A 23,419-nucleotide genomic window follows, 5' to 3' on the forward strand; every position below is an offset into this window, starting at 1 on the left:
ATAGCCCCACATCTATTCCTAAGAGAGGAATAAGGGCGGAGTTTAAAACTTCGAAGTGCTAGCTTAGGTCATAAGTTTTCGAATTTCCCTGGACTTTCAGGTCAATCTTGGGGGGGGGGGAGACTAAGAGGGGTAAAACTTTCCTCAATTAAAGCAAATAATATCCTAAATGATTTCTGAGACCACACTGGCTAATCATGATGAAACATAAAATCGCGAAGAAAGGAAGAGAACAAGGATAATAAACAGCCAGTGAAAAGGTTAAAAAATTATGCAAATATTTCAGTCAAGACCTCCGCTTGACCGTCCTCAGTGCAGAATAAAACTGATAAAAATATAAACAAATATAAAAACCAAACCTTAAAAAACACACAAAACTAAAATACGATGACCCTTTCTTAGTAGCGGTGAAAGGGTAACTTGTTTTAAGGTTGGGTTTTCTATATTTTATCAGTTTTATTCTGCATTAAGGACGATCAAGCGGAGGTCTTGACCGAAATATTTGCATAATTTTTTAACTTTATCACTGGTTGCTTATTCTCCTCGTTCTCTTCCTTTCTTTGCGATTTTAATGTTTTCTAATAATGTATTTAATATACAAATACAAAGTAACATCAAAAAGTCACAAAATTTTAAGCTTTTTCAGCTGCTTAATTTGTATGCTTCGTCAATTCGGTGTTGGAACAGTTCAAAGACAAAAATTTTAAGTAAGCATAATTACGGTTTAATAATAAGTGATAGCGTATCCATTAAATTTGCAACACCAAGCCATTCGCAGTTTATTCTGGAAAGAGGTCAAAAGAAAAAGAATAATAAATATACCGACGCAGTATTTCTAGCTATGAAGAGACAAACTGTAAGTGGCGCATTTAAATCGCAAGACGCAGTTTCATTATCAAACTTAATTTTCAATGCAATTATCCGCCAAATTATTCTAGTTTGTAAAACAAACCTTTTGGATCTTAAAGTTAACAGTTTCACCGAGGTGGCTTCAACTTTCAGATATCGCATGCACAAGGTGGCGTGTGCTAAGCGTGACAGCATTGTGCCAAGCTTTTGCGGGGACTGCACTATGCGTGGCAGAACCGTGCAGCACACGTATTGCTCCGAGATGTACACCAGGTGGTGGAAAGTAGGCTGCCCCAATTTTGGAAAGTGCTGCTTGTTTTGAACTTTAAAAATCCCTCTAAATTATCCTTTTCCCTCTATTTGTCAAACAGATATCTTAAGCCCTTTTTTCAGTTACTATGCAAGAATATTTCGGGTGGAGGGCCATTAAAAAATGGAGACATTGTGAGGGACCACTCGCTTCTCGCCAAATGATATACATCTTGGACAGCCACGTGCGCCGCATATTTTCGCCATGTCTGGCACGCTTTTACCACGCTTCGCACAGTGTTCTATTATGCATGGCACACTTCCGTCAATTATTCACAATCGTTTTCCGGCGCTGATTTGGATTTCGGGTATTTCACTCCTTTAAGGATTTTATTATTCATATAAATCAGTACTAGTTACCGTTATCTTTGATATGATTATTTATTTTAATTTCTGTTCATTTTGGATTTCAATTATTCTTTAACAGGCATTTCTGGTCGTTTAAAGCGTGAATTATTATAGGACTTTATTTTTGTTCTTAAGTACTAAATGGCTTTTCGCTTTTTTAAAATACTTTTCTTTTCGGAAATTTTTTTTTCCCGTTCGTTTTTTATTACTGGCTTTATTGTAAGATAATCTGATAAATGTTATTCCGGTTTCCACGTTTTCCGCTTAAGAATCAAAATATTGGCTACTAATTTAAATTCTTAAGTAGCATAAGGCAATCTAAACGTTGTCTCTGATTTCATTCAATTATTGTATAAATTTCGTCAAATTTGAAATCAAGGTTGGGAGTGGTTCTCGAGTTCAAAAGTAAATTATAGATAATAAACTCCAGAGAATCCTCGTGGGAGAACGTTCAAAAGATTACATAAGAATAAAAATAGAACAAAAGCATAAATATATTACAGAAGAATTATTCGGCTCTCTTTTTTCTGAATCTTAGAGCTCTTTCATTTATGTGAACTTTTCCGTGAACGTTGCAAGGTGCGGTGTGGAAAAATTGTTATTCTGACGACCTGGATGCACTTAGTGTCTTTTGGTTTAGTTCAACATCCCCCTGAATATTCCCTAAAATTTTGAACTTAACAACCGTAAATATACCTGAGATATTGCAGATGAGCCCTTTTGACAACCAGGATGCAATTATACTCTTTTGATTTGGTTCAATACTAGTAGTAGCAGCAGTAGCAGTTGTAGTAACAATAGTAGTAGCAGTCACAGTCAAAATCGAAGTAGTAATAGTAGTCACAATCACAAGTACGGAACCGGTTTTACATCGATTGGGAACCCGTTCCATCTGAATTGCCTCGTGGCCGTGCCCCACTCTACTTCAAGGTCATAGTCACAAAACAGTTGCGTGCGCAATTGGTAGCAATTCTAGTCCCAAAACAGTCGCCCCATGGGCCCTGAGCCTCCGGCCGTGGTCGCTGTTGCAGAGTATTGTCCTACACATTTTCGGGAGCTACCACGTTGATATTGCCCAATTATTTTGGCTCTCAACATGTCAGACCTGGAATTAAACGTGAAATTCGTAGAAGAAGCATTAAGAGTTGTGCAACTATAAACTTTCTCTAAAAACTCTGTAAAATGCGAGAAATTTTCTATCTGTGCGAGACAGTTCTTTTGCTGCAAAGAACTGACGAGACTAAGCATTCTTTTCTAAAGGATGGACCCAATACTCCGTCTGAACCTTGTGAAAATTCTTCCTGGTCGGTACTCAACATAGTTAACCACACTGCACTACTTAATTCGATAAACACAACTGATCCACAGCCACTCGCGTCCGTGGGCGGAGACACGTCTCATTTTGGTTGTAAACTGGTCATAAACCAGTTGGGCGCTGGGCCTTAGTCCCAATTGCAGTTGCAATAAGTTACAGTCGCAAGTGTAGTGCTCGCAAGTGGTCAAATTTGGAGCTTCAAGTAGTCAGCTCTATGGCAAGTGTTCGCATGTCACAAGTAGTCGTAGTCGCCTTAGCCTTTTCGGTACCTATTAAACATGTCCACCTTTCCCAACAACAAACCAGCAATGTAACCAAGGGCAAATTGCATTAATTACAGTCTTTGCCCCAGGGGCAATGAAGGACCATGTCATTTCGGATGCATAGTTGTTGACCTGATGTGACCATCTCAAAATTTGTTCAGATGTCTTTGAGGAAGGGCATTTTAAAAGGACGCGAGGGAGGTGGGGGGGGGGGGGTCTGGATGCCTTTCTGATCCCTTTTGACTCTGAAAAAGACACAAGAAAATTTCCATTTCCAATCAAAAGAGTCCTCTCCATAGTTTATACGGCCAACTCGTCCATATAAAGGGGCTCTAAAGGGGAAAAATGATATACTGAAGCCTTATAGGCAACGCTAGAGCTCTATTTATAACAACTAAATTGTTAGGATGCAATTTAGATTTTAAGCTAAATTTCAGCATTCAGTTAGTATATCTGACATGTCGCAGTTTTAAGCCATAATATTTTAGTCATGGGTGTACATCATCTGAAGGTTTTAAATTTTTAGCCTTTAAAAATCACAAAAAGCACAAGACAAAAATGTTGGCCTTTCCTGGTGGTAAACGAGCATCTAGAGAAATGATGGGTGAACCCTATTAAACTTATTCTATGTTGGTCTTTTCAATATTCGTGTAACATGTTCCATGCTTTTTTTGTTTCATTCATTATTCTTCAATCGATCGTCAATTTTGTCATGTCTAGTTTTACTCAGTGTTAAATGAATAATCTTTTAAAAGAGAAACAAGAAGTTGCATTTATAATTCTTATTTTTACACTATAATGCTAGTTCATCACCTGCTCTTAACAGGGTTAATAGTGCTTAATATATACATTCCTAATTGGTACTTATCGTTTATTGGTAACACACCCAGGAACTGAAGTTAGGTTAATCCTAATGAAATAAAACAAAACGTGATGATAAAATAATACTTTAAAACAAAATTATGGAAACCCAACTTAACCTAACCTAGATAACCACACCCCCTAATGTGCAAATATATAGCCCTAATTATTGAAGTCCAATGCATTCTGTCTAAGTCCAGTGCATTGTATCATCTGTCACTTGTTTTTGTAGCTATGAAACCGGTTTTCTGAGATGTAACCTATGCGTAATCCTTGAATGTGATTCCAATAAAACGACAAGCACCTTCTAATTGTCTATTTTGGTTAACAGCAAGTCCTTGCACCAGGCTTGGCAAACATCCGCCATCCCTGCACAATTCAGCCACTCGTGACACAGTTCTGTCATGGTTCGCTTAACTGAGCCCTCGTATAACTGAACGCTCGTACATCTCAACCACCGTACTTACATTGGGTAAAACATAAGTTGGAATCTTTACATGTTCAACCTTGTTGGAATTGTTTGCTTTCTAATCGAAAATCGGACGTCGCAAACTCTTGAAGCAAGATTTATTTCTCATTTTTTATGTCTTTTAATGGGGGATTCCTTCGCCCTGTCACTATCTACGGATCTAGACATTTAACCCCCCCCCTCTCCCACTGAAAATTCTCCCCTGAAAAATACCCCTTCGCGGAAAATATTATGTTCCAAATTTGGGTATTTGAGTTGGGTTATTTTTTTAGTTAGGTTAGAAGTGCTAAGGAAAGTGGAAAAGAGGAATTTGTGCGTAACTCTTGCCCCCTCCCCTCCACGTAAAAATGTTCTTCTCATGAAGAATCCTCCAGAAACCCCCTCCCTCCTTCAGAAAAGCCCCACGTGAAAAAGGTCCGTATGTTTCCCAATAACAAATATTATCTGCAAGCGATGGACAAATTGCAAAATTTAAAAAGGTACCTAAACTTCTGCAATGGGCTCTGATAGTTTTGTAGCTAGAGGGAGAGGTACCTAAACTTCTGCAATGGGGCTCTGATAGTTTTGTAGCTAGGGGGCGCATTTTAATGCCAAAACTTCTCAGCTCTCATTGAGCCTTCAGATAAATACAAATTTAGCTATAAGGGAGAGACGAGAGGAGAATGGAGGTAGAAATTGTTTCATAATCCCCAGGGAGTTCTAGTTTTTTTTTTATAGGTCGAAAGTAATTGGATACCAACCAACTGCAAGGGAAATTTTTCACGGGCAGATATCTTCCACTGAGAGTATTTTCCTTGGGGTGGTTTTCCCCAGGGTATTTTCTGTAGAGGGCTTTTTTCCCGAGAGGGGGGGGGTCGCCCTCCAATCACTTTTGACTTTTAAAAAAGGTACTAAGACTTTCAATTTCAAATCGAAGAATAAAACGTGGTTAATAAAAATTATTAACAAAACCCCCACAGTCCACGGGGCAAGGGCTGTAGGTTACTGCAAGTTGCCCATTTTTGAAATTTAAGGTGTTTATAGAAGGGATGGTCGTACAAACTTTGGGGAAGGCTTATTTGATTAGAAATTGAAATTTTAAGTTCAATTTTGAAGAATCAAGGGTAATCAGCATCTCCCTCTTAACCGCACCCCCCCCCCCTCAATGTATCTGATCAAAACTAGAAAAAAAAATTGTTTGCTCAAAACAGTCTAAAGGTCAAACAGCCATGCCTTTGGGGTCAAGAATCCCACCAGCAGCTTCTTGAGGCAAGGAATGTAAGTTAAGCTAGTTACTTATTGTTAACACATAAGGTTTTTATGGAAAAGATTTTTGTATGAACTTGGTAGGGAGGGTGATCATTCGATTAGAAACAAAAAGTTCCAGTGCACTTTTAAGAGTCAAAAGTGATCAGAGGGATTCCACCCCCACCCTCCTTTTTTCCCCAATTACATCCGATGGATAATTTTGGATGGTCATTTCATTTGAAACAATTCAAAGATTAAATAACTATGCCTCCATGGTTTACAACCCTTAGCCGGATCGGATCTTCTTTACTTTGCAAAAATAAAACGAAACTTTTTTTATGACTTTAAAAAACAAACAATTCCAACAAGGTTGAACACGTAAAGATTCTAACTAGTGTTTTACCCAATGACATTGCCACATATTTTTAGAGTACTGAAAAACTTGAGTTCAGTGGTTCAGTTACACAGGGGTTTAGTTAAATGTGGTTCAGTGATCGGGTGGTTCAATTGCACGGGGATCTGGTTATACAGGAGATTAGTTGCACGGTGATTCAGTTACAAGGTGGTTCAGTTACACGCACGCCGTTTTCCACATTTCCAACACGTTTGGAGCGTTCCACCTGGTGTACATGATTTCCGAGTGAGCGACCCCACTTGGCAATGAAGGAAAAATTTAAGAAATTATAAATAATTATAGTATCTCATGATTTCAAGGGGGACCAAAGCTCCTCATCCTCCTGCATATGTGCATATCTTTCTTGTACAAGTATACATCCCACTAATTACTTTCCCATCCAACAAAATTTTACAGGAAATAGTTCTTCCGCAAATCTTCATTTACAACGAAGACGCAATTTTCAACGTAAACATCATGCGTCAATTTGGATAATGTTGCGCACTTGAAACCGCCTTAAAATAAAATTCAGAGTTACATCAGACACTTAAATTGACACAATGAATAACTGGTTTTATTGTATGCCACCCCAATTGCTTGAATTATTAAGTAGTTATGAACAATATAGGCAAATGAATCTAGAATAAACTGTGTTCTGGCATATTTGTCGGACGTTCAACCCGCCAAGATAAAGAAGATAAATAGTGTAATTGAATTTTAATGGCCCAAGGTGATCATGTAAAAGCTTTGGCAGGTATAGGGTTGTATTAATTAAAATAAAATAATGAAAAGGGAAATTTCATCGCATCCTACCTAGCAGAGCCGTTCCTAGGGGGGGAGGGGGTAACTGGGGTAGCTGCCCCAGGTGTCGTGGTTGGGAAATTGTCCACTTTGATCCAGTTTTCTAGTTTGATTCGGATTCTTCGCTTATATTTGAGTCAGAGAGGGCGCTGTAATTAATTTTTACCTCTGCTCCTGCTCTGAACAGCTCTGCTCCCTAACATAATTTCCCCCAAATGACAAAATACTCTGGAATGTGAAGTAACGAGTTTTCACCGGAGCAACAAAATACAATAGTTACCCAATATTTCCGGTTTTATTACTTGCCCGTGCCCGATGTTTTCCTACTGAAATTAGCTTCCTTCATCAAAGAAACCAAAAACGCATTAATTAAAGGAACATTTCTTCATTTTCCGAAAGGGTGGCTCATTACAGCAATTCTATGGAGGGAATTGTCACCATAAACAGGCAGAGCACCAATGATAAAACATGACAAAATTGCGGGGCGAAGATGCACGCAGAATAAGGATTTCAGGCCCCTGCTGACCCCAAAAAGATCCGAGGTTATCGCGATTATCCTGCCATTTCTTATATTCTTTTTTTTATGATTTGACTATTTTTGTGTTCCCTCTAAAATAAATAATCTGGTATTTGGCGGAATCGGGGTTGTGTAATTAGATATCTTATTCTGTTCAAATGATTTGAACTAACTGCACGCCTATTAGCTAGAGCGTAATTACCTGACGACCCTTGAGGTGATTACGCTATTTGCTATTAATCATTGTAAACTTTGAAAGTAGGTTAGATTCATAATAAAAGTCTCAAGTTCTGTCAAATGCCCCATGCCCACCCCAAGATTTGGCCCAAATGGCGCCTCTGTAGGCAATCATTCTCTTACAAGCTATTCTGCAGATGTCATTTAAAGAGGGCATTAAGATTGCAACACCCTCTCCCGAAAAAGAATATTTGCGCCTAAATATTCTTTATTAGGTAATAAGAGTATCCAGTAAAATCCTCTGATACGCCCCCTTTTGCAGGAATAACTGCTTCTCAAGAACAGTAATGTACTTTTTTTGAGCTTTGGAAATTTCCTAAAATTAGTCTTTCGCAGCATTGCCGACGCGGTACAACTTTACTGCTTTTGGTACAATTTAGAGGTCTTGGTATATGTGGTACATTGTCTTGGGCCGTTGGCATTGTGGCCAAATTTTCAAAACTCCCCAAGTCACATCTTGGGGATTTAAGCAAAGAAAGGGAACATTAAAAAAGGGAGATTTTTCAAACATGACGCAAAAGTAAATCTGAGAGTCTTAAACAAATCATTACATGAGAAACAGTGCTCAAAGTTGGTTTCTGAAAGAAGATGGATATATTGATGAAAAAAAGGTTACTTGTAGTAAATTGTCTGTGAAGTGGAAATTGACGTAGTATAATAAAATTGTCCTACTAAGAATCTCTACGCACAATCTGGTTAGAAAGCCGGTACGATGAAATTTTATCCAAAGCGTTGGCAACGCTGGTCATTAGTTGATGGTAGTTACCTTAGTAACGAACTTACCATACTAGCAAAATGTACAGGCAGCAAATAAAAGGGGAATAAATGTTAACCAGAAAATACTCAAGGAAATCCACAACAGTAGCGACGCTAATTGAAATATACCAAAATCTGATGAAAATATAATACTTTAGTAACCAAATTATGGACACTACAGCACAGAATTATGGAAAGCAGACCGTCTAAAACGCACCAAATGAAGCTTTTCCTCAAGTGCTTCATTCTTGGCACGACCTCTTAAGATAATTGAACTCATTGGTATATCTTTATGTGTGTGTTTTTTTGTTTTTTGCAGGGCGAAAAAAGCATGGGAAAGCTTGTGTAAAGGAGTTGGATTCATCTACTTCTAGAAAGCAACAATATAACGCTACATCAAACCTTCCACAAAGAAGTCAGAACAAAGATATGAATTAGAGTGCAGTCTACACTATTTGCTCTGTTTTGATGAAATTAGAACAGTAGCCTATTTAATTTTATCTTAATAAGACATTCTTCTCTAGTTCTTTAAAAATAGACATTTAATTATATTTTATGGAAACATATTCATAATATCAGGCATATACACATAAAGTTATTTTTGGTACGAGAGGAGCGGGCAAGTTCGTCAAAGCACAGGAAAAACACTAAGAACTATTATGGTGACTGAGCATTAGAGTGAAAGAATACTTAGCAAAATTGACAAGCATTTCATTGAAAATCCTTTTCCACCACTTGCTCACATATTTGGGCCAGTAAACTGCTATATTTAAAATAGACTACCCTTTCCTTGACATGTTACTCCATTTAGCTCTTATTTGAAAAAGTATGACAAGCAAAAATAGAGGAAGTAAAAGCTACCTTGCCAAAAAGGAGTCTGCAATTTGAACATTCTTTTTGCACTGGCTGAATTTCCAGACAATTTGAACACTGGACCTTGGTCACACTTTTTCTTTGCAATGAATGAGACTCACTGGCATCGTGGCAAAAACGGCAGCTATACACTTTATCACAGCAAGGTGTCTGACAAAAAAGATAGGTTAGGTTAGGTTTGCCAAAAAAAGACAGGAATGAGAAAAAAATATGAGAAAAAATATGAGAAAAAAAGATAGGAATTAACAGAAAGCAAAATAATTGCGTTTAGGGGCACTTGTATATCCAGACATTTGGTTGGGGGAAGGGTGAAGGCTTAAATCCAGGTTTGCCAGCATTCAATCTTTCGTATTATTAATTGAAAAAAAAACTGTTTATATAAAATAAGTTTTTCAAGAAAAATAAGGAACTCCATTAAACCAAAAATGTGCAAACATAGAAACAAATAATCTACCAAACGTAAAATTATTACAACCAGCTTCAATAAATAAATGCACCCAAAACGAACAGAAATTACAATAAATAACCTAGTCAAACTCAACACGAGCAGACATCAATATGATTAGGGCTCAGAACCACAATACTCAAAACCAGAGCATAACTTGCACTTTATTGAAAAAGATCAAAATTAATATACGTTGTCAATTTAATATATATATGCTCATATTTATTCTTTAAATCTTAATAATTTTTGATTTATTAAAGTTATAAAAGTGAAAACATTTAAATTTTTTCAGTAAAGTGTGGCAGCTGCCCTTCAATCACTTTGAATCTTAAAAACGGCAGTACAACTTCTGATTACCAATGCAATGAGCCCCCTCCAAAGTTTATACGATCACCCTTTCTATATGAACCTTAGATTTAGCACAACTTACAACCCTTGCCCTGAGGGCTCTGGGGGAGCTGTCATCCTCAAAGACATAATTTCTGGACCTTTCAACTACGTTGAACAAAATGGCTATCTCAAAATTCTGATTGGATGTGTTTGGGAAATGGTGAGCCTGGGAGGGGGTTTAGTTGTCCTCCAATCACTTTTAACTATTAAAAAGGGCACCAGCCCTTTCAATTTCCAATCAAATGAGCCCTTTTCAAAGTTTCTACAACAACTACTTTGATACAAAGTGCCCTGGCCTAAAAACGAAAATAAAAAATAATACATTGCGCCAACATTGTTCTTCACTTAGGACGCGCTATTGTGCTACCTATGATATCTTTTTTTTAAGCAACAATAGTGATTATTATGCTATAGAAACATGGGATCCTTGTTTGATTGTTGAACCATTTGTCTGTTTTTCTTGTTAAACCCTATTCTTGGGTAGCAAAACCTGCATTGGAATGTTAGTTGTTCACGTAGTTGTTAGTTGTTTCCGCCAGATATTTGCAGAATCTTTATAGCAATGTTGCTTTCTCGCCTGATGGTTCTTTTGTTTAGCATAAGAATGAATAACAACAAATCTAGTTGTATTTTTAGCAAAAATGGAAACAATGCCAAAATTTTTCTTTGTGTAGATTTGCATTCTATAAAAGAATAGATTCACAGAGCAAACGCGCATCCAGGATCTTTGTTTGGGAGGGGGAAGAGTTGGGTTACAATAAAAACTTTGAAAAACACACCAAAAATTTGTTACCTGCCATGCAAAAAGCAGGGTAGCAAAGTAGTAATGTTACTTGGCAGTTTTCAAATGTGTTGGCAGATTTTGTCTGAAAATACTGTTTTTACAAATAAAGATAATTTTTGCTCTAAGAAAACCTGTCAAAACACAAGTTGTGCTCCGCCTTGCAAAAAGTGGGGTAAAATAGTGACCATGCTACTTGGCAGTTTTCATGGCCTAGTAAAATTTGTTGGTAGATTTTGTCTGAAAATATCAGAGCTTCCACTATCCCCAATTTTTGGGGATTTCCAAAAGGCTTTATGCTTGAAACTAAGTCTATTTTTTATCACTTAAAACAAACAAAATCATTGCTTCATTGCCTCTGCAACATACAATACATCTATGAAACTAAGTCAAATAAAATGACTCCAAATATTTCCCCACATATAATTTTTTTTTGAAATACTAGTACATCAGTTAAAGCACCAAACAATATGATTTTTGGACAGTAATTACATAAGGCAATTTAGGAATTTTGAACGGCTGAAAAGTAAAGCATTTCAGAGTGCCCTTATATGATTTAAATTTGCTTAACTTAGTATTACTTGTATATTACAATTTTCTATACAAACCTAAAGCAATGGTATCTGGGTAGTATTAGGAACATAGACTAACCAGAAATTTACATTATAGCTTGAGATTCTGGAGGTAACTGTATTTTTGGAATTTACATCATGGTTTACAATTGACTGAAGTGCATGACTATTTACAATTTATATTGATTGCTATTGATATTTCAGCTGGTTATACCAATAAATTGCCTTATAAATTAGTATGTCATTTTTATGTCCTGTTAAATAACTTTTTGATTAAAAGAATATTTTTTTTCTTTTTTGCTTGATTTTTTTTAAGAATATAAATTGCAGGCCAATACTACAAGTTAAAACATCATGGCTTGGGAAAGATTATTGAAACCCTTACAAATTAATCTTTTACTTTCTAGAGGCTACTTAGGCATTTATCTATTGCAAAAATTGCATCTTGTTTGCTTCTCTTTTTTTGCAAGAGTTTCATGTTTTTAGTCAATCATTAGTTCTTCAAAAATTTATGAGAACATGGAAGTGTCACGAGTCACTTTGTTTAAGCTAGTGTTATAGATATTGGTTACAGAGGCAGCAGATTGAAAATTTGTGTTGGTTTTAAGCTTCAACTTGGCTCACAAAAAAAGCTATTTTTGGGTTAATTTTAAGTTTTTTTGCCTGCTATATAAAAAAAACTAACCTGATAAAACATCTTTATTAAAATTAGGCAGCAATACAAAAAAGGCCAATTTGAGCTTTGCCAATATATGGCATTGAATCATTTTTGATTCCTGCCTCTTTCACACTTTTGTGCAATTTCCTCAAATGCATAAAAATCCTGCAGGGTATTTTACCACTTGTATCTTTCAGAAGGCTTAGAGTAAAATCTTATTTACATAAAATATCTAGTTCTTCACTAATTCAAATTTTAGATTCCCTAAAGAATGTGTAAAATTTTACAAATCCTTTTGTATACATAAACTACAAAGCTAGACAAGCAAGACCACTAGTATTACCACTGGCAGATCCAGAGGAGCCAGGGTGGACTGCAGGCCCCCAAAATTTTTCTCATGCCCTTTTCCTGTTGTGTTACTCTTTTTTAGAATAAATTTGTCAATTCAGTCAATTATTGGCACCTTTGTCACATTCCCCCCCCCAGATTTTGCTCGTTGGTGTCCTTGTCACATTGGGCCTCCCCAAGATTTCTGCCCCTGAGTATTACAAAAATAAAAAAATAATGAAGAACTATGGTAAATATGTGAGACCTCATGGATATTAAGCTGAAATTCTAGATGATTGTCTTTTTGCTAGCTTGGAATGTAGTTCAGTTCAGCAAGCAGAGCTTTCAGGAATGAATCCAGACCCTAAGTTAAGCTCCAAGAACATCTGTTGAAGCATTTACTTTACCCAACCCCCTCCAAAGGGTTCTGAAATTGTATTAATTTCAGGCAAACTGTGTTGTACAAATAGAACTTCCAGAATATCTACAGCAGAAATGAAGCCCAATGTATAAGTTTTGAGCCTCCTACCTTTGTTACAGCCTGAATTATAAGATTTAAAAGAATTCTGGAAAAATGTCTTTTTAATTTAAAACAAATCTCAATATGCCTTAAAATCCTCTTAAATAATTGTAATCATATTTCAATACCAGCAGTCATGGGGGGATGTATTATCATAGTCTGCCTATTATATTAGGAAAGAGCATTTATTTGGGAATGAAATGGGAGGCTCAGGTCTATTTCTTTTTGGCTATTGTAGTGTCTGGTAAAATTCATCTTTAGCTACTTTTGGTTATCTTGGAAAAGGGTTAGGTTAGGAAAATGAAACTTTCAGGGATAGGCCCACAGGCTAAAGTATGTCCTGGGAAGGTATTTTGGAGTACCCACCTCCACTCCTTTTCTCTCTAAATGGTCCTGGAATTTGCTTACATGCTTACTGTGCCCATTGGAATTTTAACAAAACAACATTTTTCCTCAATTTACAGTTATCAGTTTCTTTTTGTTTAGCTTTAGTTCTGAGAATGCAATTCCTATTTTTTGAGTAGAGTTTTAACCTATATCATTTTTATCAAACTTAGAAAATGTATTTGCATATCTTTGAAACCTTATAAATTGGGATTGAGCAAAGTTGTAAAAATGAAAACAATTATGTTGTACTTCATTTAAGCAGAAGATCTATTTTGCAAGGTTTCACTTTTATAACATGCAGATTTTTTAAGGTCAGGACCCTCTAGAGAGAGAAGGGGTGGAGATTAGCCTGCAGACCCATCCCTGAAAGTTTCATTTTTCCTAACATAGCCTAACCCCAGGGGCATTGTTTGGGGGGGGCAATTGCCCCCCCCCCAGTAATTTGAAGAAAAACTATAATTCATTAAGTAACTTTAAAACTGTCACTCATTTCAAACTTCAAATTTTTTCTTTTTACTTTGACAATTTTTTTTTTAATTAATCTCAGCTTGTTTTTAATGTAAAAAGTGCAAAAATAGATGTCCATTGCACCTCCTCATTAATATTTATACAAATATACTGCCTTTCAAGTCTTATCATCAATGATATAGGTCATCTACTTCTTATACAAGATCACTGCAACATGAACCAGGGAGAATTTTGCTCATGTTGGCAGGTCTAGTTCTTGAAATAAATTATAGCAAGAAAAAGTTCAACTGTTTTCAATACCTAAATTAGACTATGGTATGATAATTTTTTGTTTTAAGCTAGATTAAACAATTATTTAATACTTAGTCTAGGCTATAGCCTACCATAGGGCAGTGCTCAAGGGCTTCAGACCTACAGAGGTCAAGAGCCTAAAATACAAAGTATTGAATGGTATTAGAATTTTGTTGCTATTGAAAGTAGTTCTAGTGGCACCAATCATGGGCGGGGGGGTATTTGCCTTCCTGATTTACCCTCCTCCCTTGATTTCAACAATTTTTTATTTGGTATTTTCATGGAAAAGTAAGAAAAAAACATTGCACCCTCCCCCCTCCTTAAATTTTTTATAAGTACAGAATTGAGGTGGTTGAGAAGGAATATGTAAAAAAAAAAATAATTCTTAGACCTAATTCATAATGTTCAGAATAATTGTAGTTAACACACTTTGACTGCAGCTGCACTATAGTTTACCCACAATCATGCATGACCTAGTAAAAGTTTAACACAACAGATTTAATCTTACAGAGTCAAAATCTGTTCAAAATTGTGTGCAACTAAATAGCATAATATACAGGGCTGTAGAATAGTGCTTGGTTTAACTAAAGATAGAGCATCCTGTACTGGGATGGGAGGTTGGGGAAGTAGGGGTTAGAAAGGTTATGTAACATTAGTGATGAAGCCTGCTGCAAAAAGCCAAAAATATACAAGTTACACCTTAGCCTATGCAAAAATTTCTTAAACTATACTACTGTTGCCTGCAGCAACTCATTGGTGATAATCTTGGTAAAAGCTCAATCACCAGTAGGCCTAGGCTACTTAATTTTATGTTTTTATGTATTGTGTAATATTTTGAATTTAACCTAGTAGTGTCTTCGGTAAATGGTAGCTTTTCTTCAGTAGGACTTAATAAAATATTTGCCCCCACCAATAAAAATGCTGGTAGCCTACTAGCCTACACCACTGCCTAACCCTTTCCCAAGATAGCCTACCCAAAAGTAGCTAAAGTAGAATTTTTTTCTAGCGTCTCCTTTAGAAGGCCAAATCTAGGATGCTACCAAGAAGGCCTATTTTTACAAAACAAGGGGGGAGGGTAAATGCCAACCCTGCTCCTCCCAACTGATGCCCCTAGCCTTGTCAAAAGGGGAATTGAATAGAGCATTTCTTTTTCCCAAATACATCTTATTTCTGGGTTAGAGAACAAGATACACCTAAATTTACCACAATTTCATTCATCAGACTGAACTGGCCTAGCCTACTTCTGAAAATAACAAAAGTCATTAGGCTATGAGATTTTACTTGTTGTTGTTTAGTTGAAGTTTTAGGGAATCAACCGCACAAATAGGATTTTATTTTAATAAACTCTTAAAATTAATCTAGGAATTTATTAAACATGATTACTTACAACAAACTTGCATTTTCTTTTGTAGTGCTCACATCCTAGTAATAAGTCATGATTAACAGGTGGGTGTTTTGAAAGAGTATTTGCAGCTCTGTTTACACTTAATTCAGGCATTCCTTCAGATTCAACTTTAGACTGATCGTCTGACATTGCAGCTAGAGCTAATAGGATTGTGAGCAAGTAAGCTAAAATTGATTATCCCCTGAATGTAGGTCACTGTGCCAACCGTTTTCGTGCTGAATTTTTTAGCTCAATAGCGAAATCAAACTGACCATAAGAATAGATAGCGTAAAAGTCAGATTTTTTTATTAAGAGCAGAGACAAAACGTATATATTTCAAACAACTGAAAAAAAATAATGGTATCGAACAATTTGGTGCTCTTGCTAATCTACCCTATGTTTTTCAAGCTTCTAGCACGCATTAACGTCATCTTACATAGCCTAAGGCAGCCACATACTTCATTTTTTTTTCACATCGTGATATAGGGCAAACAGACTTGTGCCAAATATTTTTTTGTGTGTGGTTAAAGCAGCGCTCACATGTGTGTCTAGCTAGAATCTCGTATCTGGCCAGAAATGAATGTCTAGGCATCTACCATTCCCAAGGAGAATTCAGTGCTTAGCTAAAACAATAAATTTAGTTTGAAATGAATTACAGTAGTCATTTCTAGCCAATCAAGAAAGCTTATACGGGCAAAACACTCAAAAATGTATTCCCTGTTTTTACTGTCACAACATAATGGATGAGACAAGCCGAAGAATTGCCTTAGTTTGCTTTAGTATTGTGTCTGATGTTGCATATTTGCCTAAAATGAATATACAGTTGCTGAAAAAACAAAATTTAGTTTAAGTATGTAAATATAGATGATAAAAATAGTGGACTTGACACATTTTGATTGGCTGTGGTCGAAAATCCTAGACTTTGAGCTGTAGAGTCTAGAACTGGATGCTTAGCTGTAACTTGTCTAGCCAAGTACAAAATTTTGCTTGTGAACGGTAGTTGTCTAGACATTGATTTCTGGCCAGACGCAGGTTTAAGCATAGGGTTCTAGCTAGAAATGCATCTGAACACCACTTAAGCCAATCAATCGGCTCAGAGTATCTGCATACGATTGGCTTAGAGTGGGGCAATCTGGATGGTGATGACAGCTACATCCATTTTAGTTTTCATTTTCTGGGTACCACACAAGAAGCCACCTATAAATGGGCAAGCATGCCAAAAAATAGGAGCTGAAAAATAAGTTGTTCTATAGCTTTATAAAATAATAAATTTGAAAAGGAAGTCATGGGACTCTTCTAAAAAGCTTCTTAAAGCTTTCAGAGGTGGTCAAAAGAAGATACTTTTTCACTAACCGAAGTATTGAAAGACAAATTCGACGACCTTCAGATAGTAGGACCCAAAATTCAAACGCGTATGGTCATAATAGAGGAGTCATCCAGGCGAAATCTTTTGTTCCCTAAAAGGAATCTTGTGAAGGTTTAAACCATTCTGCAGTATATTAAGGAATACTATCATAGAATTAAACCTAGGAAAGGCTACTTAAGAAAACAAAGAAGAATTGAGACAGGTAGCAGTGTATGTTAGCCAAAATAACTAATATAGACTGCTGCCTGTCTCCCAGGAAACACTAAATGTAGACGTACCCTTAGTTGAGGGTAAGTTTTATGCTTAAAATAATAGTTTATGCCCTCTGATACCTTAGGATATGTTGAATTCATAACAAGTTAGGGTCCACCGATAAAATCGAATATACCCAAAAAATTGCCCGTGCATAATTCTAAAAAAAAGGTAAACTCCAATACTTCCTTACACTGAAAACAAACAATTTCAAATTAGAAATATTTGAGTGCAGGAGAATACAGTTGTGTCTCCATTTTGCAAAATGCTGTGGATAACCGTCTCACAGCATATTTCATGTAGGCTATAGTACATTCTAGAGTGTAGCACTAAAACATTCGAACTCAGCATGAAACGTATGCTATTCATGCAAAACCGAAAAAACTATCACGTCCATAGTTAATCAGCCACAGTCATCATTCATTTTTGCAGACTATGAACAATCTACTATAGAGCCATCAACCTGGCACATACACTACATAAAAATACACTGAATACCGAATAACGGGGAGAACTACCTCAAGAGACTTGCCAATAGACCTCTCTCCTGAAAAATTTTTCAGGAGATTTGTAAACTCGAGCATATTTTTCATTTTTCTCTCTAAGAGAATCCTCTAAAAAACACTCTTTTCCTTCCCCAGCCTTACAGATGAATAGTAGTGCACCTCTCCTCGATACTGAAAAATGTGAACACACAAAAAAATGTGGTGACTCATTGGCGACGATTGGGGGAGGGGGTATATTTGCCCCTTCAATACTTCGGAAGTATTATAATTTATCAAGTAAACCTAAAAATAACAATCGTTTATATGTTGCCAAGTTCATTTTTTTGTAAAAACATACAATTAGACTAGGTTAAGAGGTATATTTTAAATTAACTTCAATTAACGTCGATGCAGCATAATTAAGATCATAAAAGTTTTTTTTGAAGTTTTATAGGGTAAGTGCACAAAAATAAATACTCACCAGGATCCGAGTATCCATCAGTAAGCCTCTGACAACGGAAGGCAAGGATGCAGGAGTACCAACTTATTTCTTTGTTTGTTTGATGTGTATTTCTTATTATGTATTGTGTAATGGTTTTGAAATTACCGTCTAGCGTCTTAGTTAAATACTAGCTTTTATTCATTACTGCTTGAAGACAAATATACTATCCAGGACCATGCAATCACTACTTTTTTGGCCGTTTGGTTTTTCGTATCCGTTATAAAGAATTATAAAAAATTTGGTTTTTAGACAGCTTAAAAACACGCTTAGGCTTGCATTTTAATAAATTTTCTGAGTGAAGGCCAGAGCAAACCTCCCTTTCCACTTAAGGGTATCTCATACCCCCGGATTTAGACCGGCTATTTCCCCCAATCGAAAGCGAACTTACGCGCAAAGGCGTTAAACAATGACGAGCCTCTTTCTGTATCAGTGCAATAGACAAAGAATTTTAAGAGGCCTGAAACTCAAGAGATTTTCATTTGGCTGAAAAAGTTCAGAAAAAGTCGCAGATTTTTCCTTGCAAAATACCATAAATGTCTTATATTTTCCTAGTTCTCCTTGAAAGATTAGCAATTAGATACAATGATATGCCCCCTACTCGTTATGAGAAATCTGGTTTGCCAAATAAATATCTAAACAACTAGACCTATTCTTATTCCAAACCTAGCGATGAACGCATGTACTGATCTTCGTAGGAATTCTAAAAATAAAGAAATCCACAGCAAAGGTTGCTGCCAAAATTCAGCCAAAATAAAGGAGCCCCAATTCCCATTAAAAAAGTTGAAACTAAAATTTTTAGAGTTTAACACAAATAATTGTTATATTGTAGGCCATACAATTATAGCCCCTTTCGTTTATGCCAATGCTCTGATGGTTTTAGATTTTAAATATTGGCAATTCCGCCAATATTTGCTGGCATTTCCGCCAATAAACGAAGAAGGGGTTAAATAATGACGAACCTCTTTGCATCGCAGCGCAACAAATGAAGGATGTTAAGAGGCCTGAAACTCCAGAAGTTCTCATTTGGCTGAAAAATATCAGAGAAAGTCGCATATCTTTCCTTGTAAAATGCCATAAATCTTATATTTTCCTAGTTATCCTTGAAAAGATTAGCAATTAGAGACAATAATAAACAAGAAATTTTATTTCATTATTTCCTTTTTCTCCTTCCACTCCTATGAACCACTTCATTTGGATTTTTTCGCTCCCAATATTCAATCTTCTCTTTTCCCTGTCTTCCAAGTATGGCAGCTTTAGAATAGACATCTCTTATCACAAAAGGGGAGTTTCCTGAAAAAAAAGAAACAAAAACGTAGTAAACCAACAAAAGTTATTTTTTGTCCCGTTTCTATACCAGACAAAACATAAAAAAGAAAAAAAAACTACGAACTACTGAAAAATTCAGCTCCAACTTCGCACCCCCATCCCCCCACCCCATCCCCAAGGATTTTAAAGAAATTACGCTCCTTATCAGAGAATATGGGCCTCTGCCTCAACTCAGTTTTGGTAAGTCCGCTTATTTTAACAATACAGAGACGGATAGGTGAATTTACTTTGGAGAAGGACGGGGGGGAGGGGATAAGTAACAGCTTTCTTCTACTTTTTTGGAACAAAATTTCCTGCTTCACCAATTAACTGACACTATACGGCCAATTTCATTTTTTTTTACAATACATCTTATTTGTTTCCCGTTCATAGAATTGGGAATCCAATCACTATAACCGAGAACCCAGACATTATTAATTTTTTTTTTCGCATATCCTTTATTTTTTATTTTTTTGCTAATTACGGAAAATGTTTCCTTTAATAGTTTTTGCTGTCAATCAAATTTCATTCTAATAAATAGCGTAGCTACTTGGCTAGTCTCAGGCAAGAGAATCCCATAAAAGCTAATAGTTCTACTCCGAAAGTTCTATTCCCGTTCAATGAAGGCCCCTCCCACCCTGAAACTCAAACGTGTGAAACAACAGAAAATCTCTGGATATTTCGGTCACATATACAGTGACCGTATTCAGCAGATAAAACTTTTTTTGCTGAAGATGGCCCATATGCAGTCCCATATATGTCCAAAATGTCCACGGATTTTGTTGTTATTTCACTGTCAAATAAAAGCATCTGCCCCGATTGAACTGTTATTTATATATCACGAAAATGCAGTGCGTTCTTCACAAATACCTATTCAGACTTCTGCAAGCATATCATGCAAACCTTGCATATCAAAGGGATAAGTAGTTTATTGCATGTTCCTTTTTTGTCAGTAACAGCTAGTTCAAAATTACTATTCTTTTCTTGTTTAATCCTGTCTCAGTTGTTTCATTCACGACTTGTTTTCATCATCCCAGTTGCCTCAATATTACCTTTGTTTTGCCTTCCCAATATTACTCCTGTTCACTACCACATGGCCAACTTTGTTTTAACTGTTTTATTAAACGCCTATTCCCACCGTGTAATTTATTCCTTACAAATATCTTGTTGGCCAGCGGAAAAACAATTCTTAGCTATCCAGAATTTCTTGCTATTGAATTTCCAGGTGAGAAATTTAAAAATAAGACCTTTAATTACAAGACTGAACATAGGTCCGGTGGTCTCGCAGTGGGTTTAATCTCAACTTGGTAATATGGGACTCAGATTTCAAACTCGGCTGCAGGGTCGACGTAAGGACCTTAGTAGTTATTAATCCAATACATACATACAAGGCTAAACATACCTACTCAAACATCCAATTAATGCAAAAATAGAATAATATACTGAAAAAAATATAATGTAATATACTGTAAAGTCGTCGACGTTTATTTCTTAAAGAAATAAATTTGTAAGTTTTATTTTCAACTTTTGAGTTTCACACACAAAGTCCGTAAGTGATTTTCTCCGACTTTGCGAATTGTTCGTTGACATCATTTAGCAACCAAACTAGCAAAAAGTGAAAAAAAAGTGAAAGAAACGCCGAGACACACAAAATGACTATTACATAAGGAAACAAATAAAAAATTAAAAGAAATAAACAAACCAATAGTAATAATAAAATGATAGAAAATTAATAACCTTATTAATAATTAATTAACATTAATAATCAGTTAATAATATCATAATTTTAATTTATAATTAATATTAATAATTAATTAATATAACAAATATTAATAATCAATCAATAAAAATTAATAATAGAAAGGTAAATAATCAATAATAGAAAAAAAATGAAAGAAACGCCAAGCATGCGTTTAAGCATAATCTTATTAATAATTAATTAACATTAATAATCAGTTAATAATATCATAATTTTAATTTATAATTAGTATTAATAATTAATTAATATCATAAATACTAATAATTAATTAATAAAAATTAATACTAGAAAGGTAAATTATCAATAATAGAAAAAAAGTGAAAGAAACGCCGAGCATGCACACATAGAAACACGTGACCAAACCAAAATGACCATTACATGAAGAAATAAATAAAAAATAACCAAACAACAAACTAAAATAAATAATAATAAAAGATCTCCATTATTATAGGTCAATCATTTCTTCGTCACGTTAATCTGTGAAAGCCGAAATGACTCAATTGAAATTTTACCACTAAGGAAACCAAGAGCGTCGAAAACGACCTGATCTCAGTATGGAGCTCATTGTGATAGGAAGGAAAAGAACGTCAAAACTGTTTTGGCACCAGTATGACGCACATTGATATTTATCCCTATAACCGTGATAAAAAAAACAACATCAAAATTGTTTCAACATCAGTGTGATTTTCATGGTGACATTGAGAAAAAAATGCTTCTTATATGCCAGTATGAAATTCCTCAGGATGTATCATTACAACATAAGGAAAAAAGAACGTTGCAAGCAACTTGACGTTAGTATTAAGTTCATTGCGATCTTGGGAAAAATAACGAACTGTTTTGTTTTCAGGATGAGCCTCATTGACACTTATCCTAATAACCTATAGAAAGGAACGACAAAAACGGGTTTAACGTTAGCGTGATTTTCTTTTTGACACCAAGAAAATGATGCCAAAATGGTTTGGCGCCAGTACGGGATCATTAAAATATATTACTACGACGTAGGAAAAGAAAGAACATCAAAATGAATTGACATCAGTAAGAGGTTCATTGTGACCTTGGGTATATATGTGAAAACTATTTTCGCGCTCTCTAACAGCATCTAAATTTTCATATTTCTCCCTTATCGCACAGATGGGGTGATATAGGTTGCAGGTGGGTGCAAATACTAACCAGCTATATAGTCATCATCGAGTGGATTATTCTTCTGACGAGCCAATTTACTTGCCCTTTTCTGAGCTTCTTTTTGATCCTCAAAAAGAATAGGATTTTTTGCATATTTACCTCCTTTTGGTAATGGAAGTGGGAACTGAAAAAGAAAAGAATTAAAAAAAAACAGAACATTTGTATAATAAAAAGAAATGAATAAAAATTGAAGATACTGCATAATTAAAAGCGCAAGAAAACCATTGATTAGTATACATGTGATTTTCGTATCTTTTTTACTTTAACTTCATAACAACATAACATAGATCAAAGCTCTAAAAAATTTACTAGTTTCAAAACTGGAAACAAGTATAATTACGGATGAGCTTAAACAAAGAGAAAAAAGGATTTGAACCAAGGAGGCATAGACAGACGAAAAACTGACGCTAGTAAAAATCTAGTTTTCAAGAAAAGTACCAATGTAAGTTAAAGCATATAAGATCCAATAGTTTTCTCTAGAATTCTTCTCAATTGCGAGCACAGATAGATATAGGATTTAGAGAGTCATAGACTGAATGGGTATCAGAGGATTTAGAGGGGGGGAGGCATTTTACGATCAAAATTTTTACAGTTTGCCTTGGGTTCTTCAAAGCTATCCTCTAGCCCAACATCCAACCCATTCAGTTTAGGTGTGCCTATGAATGCTAAGTCGCAATACAAAGACTGCTAGGTTGTGCAGCTGTACAAAAACCCATTCAGTTTAGGTGTGCCTATGAATGCTAAGTCGCAATACAAAGACTGCTAGGTTGTGCAGCTGTACAAAAACCCATTCAGTTTAGGTGTGCCTATGAATGCTAAGTCGCAATACAAAGACTGCTAGGTTGTGCAGCTGTACAAATACTCCAGTAAATATGGTTTAAAATTTTCCCTGGCATGGCTGATCAAAGTCGAAAATTTTCATTTTTACTCAGGGGAAAGTTTTCCCCTGTGCGTGTGTAGCAACCGTCACGGTAGCGACTATCATATTTAGTAAAAGTGTTGATCAGGGAATCAACTGAACCAAATTGTCGTACAAATTGCTGTTAGATTTACACTCAGTCAGACTGGTACCCAACACGATCCGTATTAAATTCCTCTGGAAAACATCCAATAAATACTCCTCTCG

At 35.7% G+C, this 23,419-nt stretch overlaps 2 protein-coding genes across 2 annotated transcripts in view; both read right to left on the bottom strand.

Moving 5' to 3' along the window:
- LOC136034533 (RING finger and CHY zinc finger domain-containing protein 1-like) overlaps window positions 1-15,711 on the bottom strand; it is a 32,230-nt gene extending 16,519 nt beyond the window's left edge. The window contains exons 1-2 of the mRNA XM_065715763.1: window positions 15,446-15,711; window positions 9,208-9,369 (exon numbers count right to left, since the gene is read on the bottom strand). Of these exons, the coding sequence (XP_065571835.1) occupies window positions 9,208-9,369; window positions 15,446-15,592 (309 nt within the window). The 5' untranslated portion in view covers window positions 15,593-15,711. The remainder of the gene's footprint in view (window positions 1-9,207; window positions 9,370-15,445) is intronic.
- A 3,462-nt stretch (window positions 15,712-19,173) lies between these two features.
- LOC136034541 (RNA-binding protein NOB1-like) overlaps window positions 19,174-23,419 on the bottom strand; it is a 51,893-nt gene continuing 47,647 nt past the window's right edge. The window contains exons 6-7 of the mRNA XM_065715770.1: window positions 22,282-22,417; window positions 19,174-19,337 (exon numbers count right to left, since the gene is read on the bottom strand). Of these exons, the coding sequence (XP_065571842.1) occupies window positions 19,198-19,337; window positions 22,282-22,417 (276 nt within the window). The 3' untranslated portion in view covers window positions 19,174-19,197. The remainder of the gene's footprint in view (window positions 19,338-22,281; window positions 22,418-23,419) is intronic.

This window comes from Artemia franciscana, chromosome 13 (assembly GCF_032884065.1).
Source record: "Artemia franciscana chromosome 13, ASM3288406v1, whole genome shotgun sequence".
Taxonomy (NCBI): domain Eukaryota; kingdom Metazoa; phylum Arthropoda; class Branchiopoda; order Anostraca; family Artemiidae; genus Artemia; species Artemia franciscana.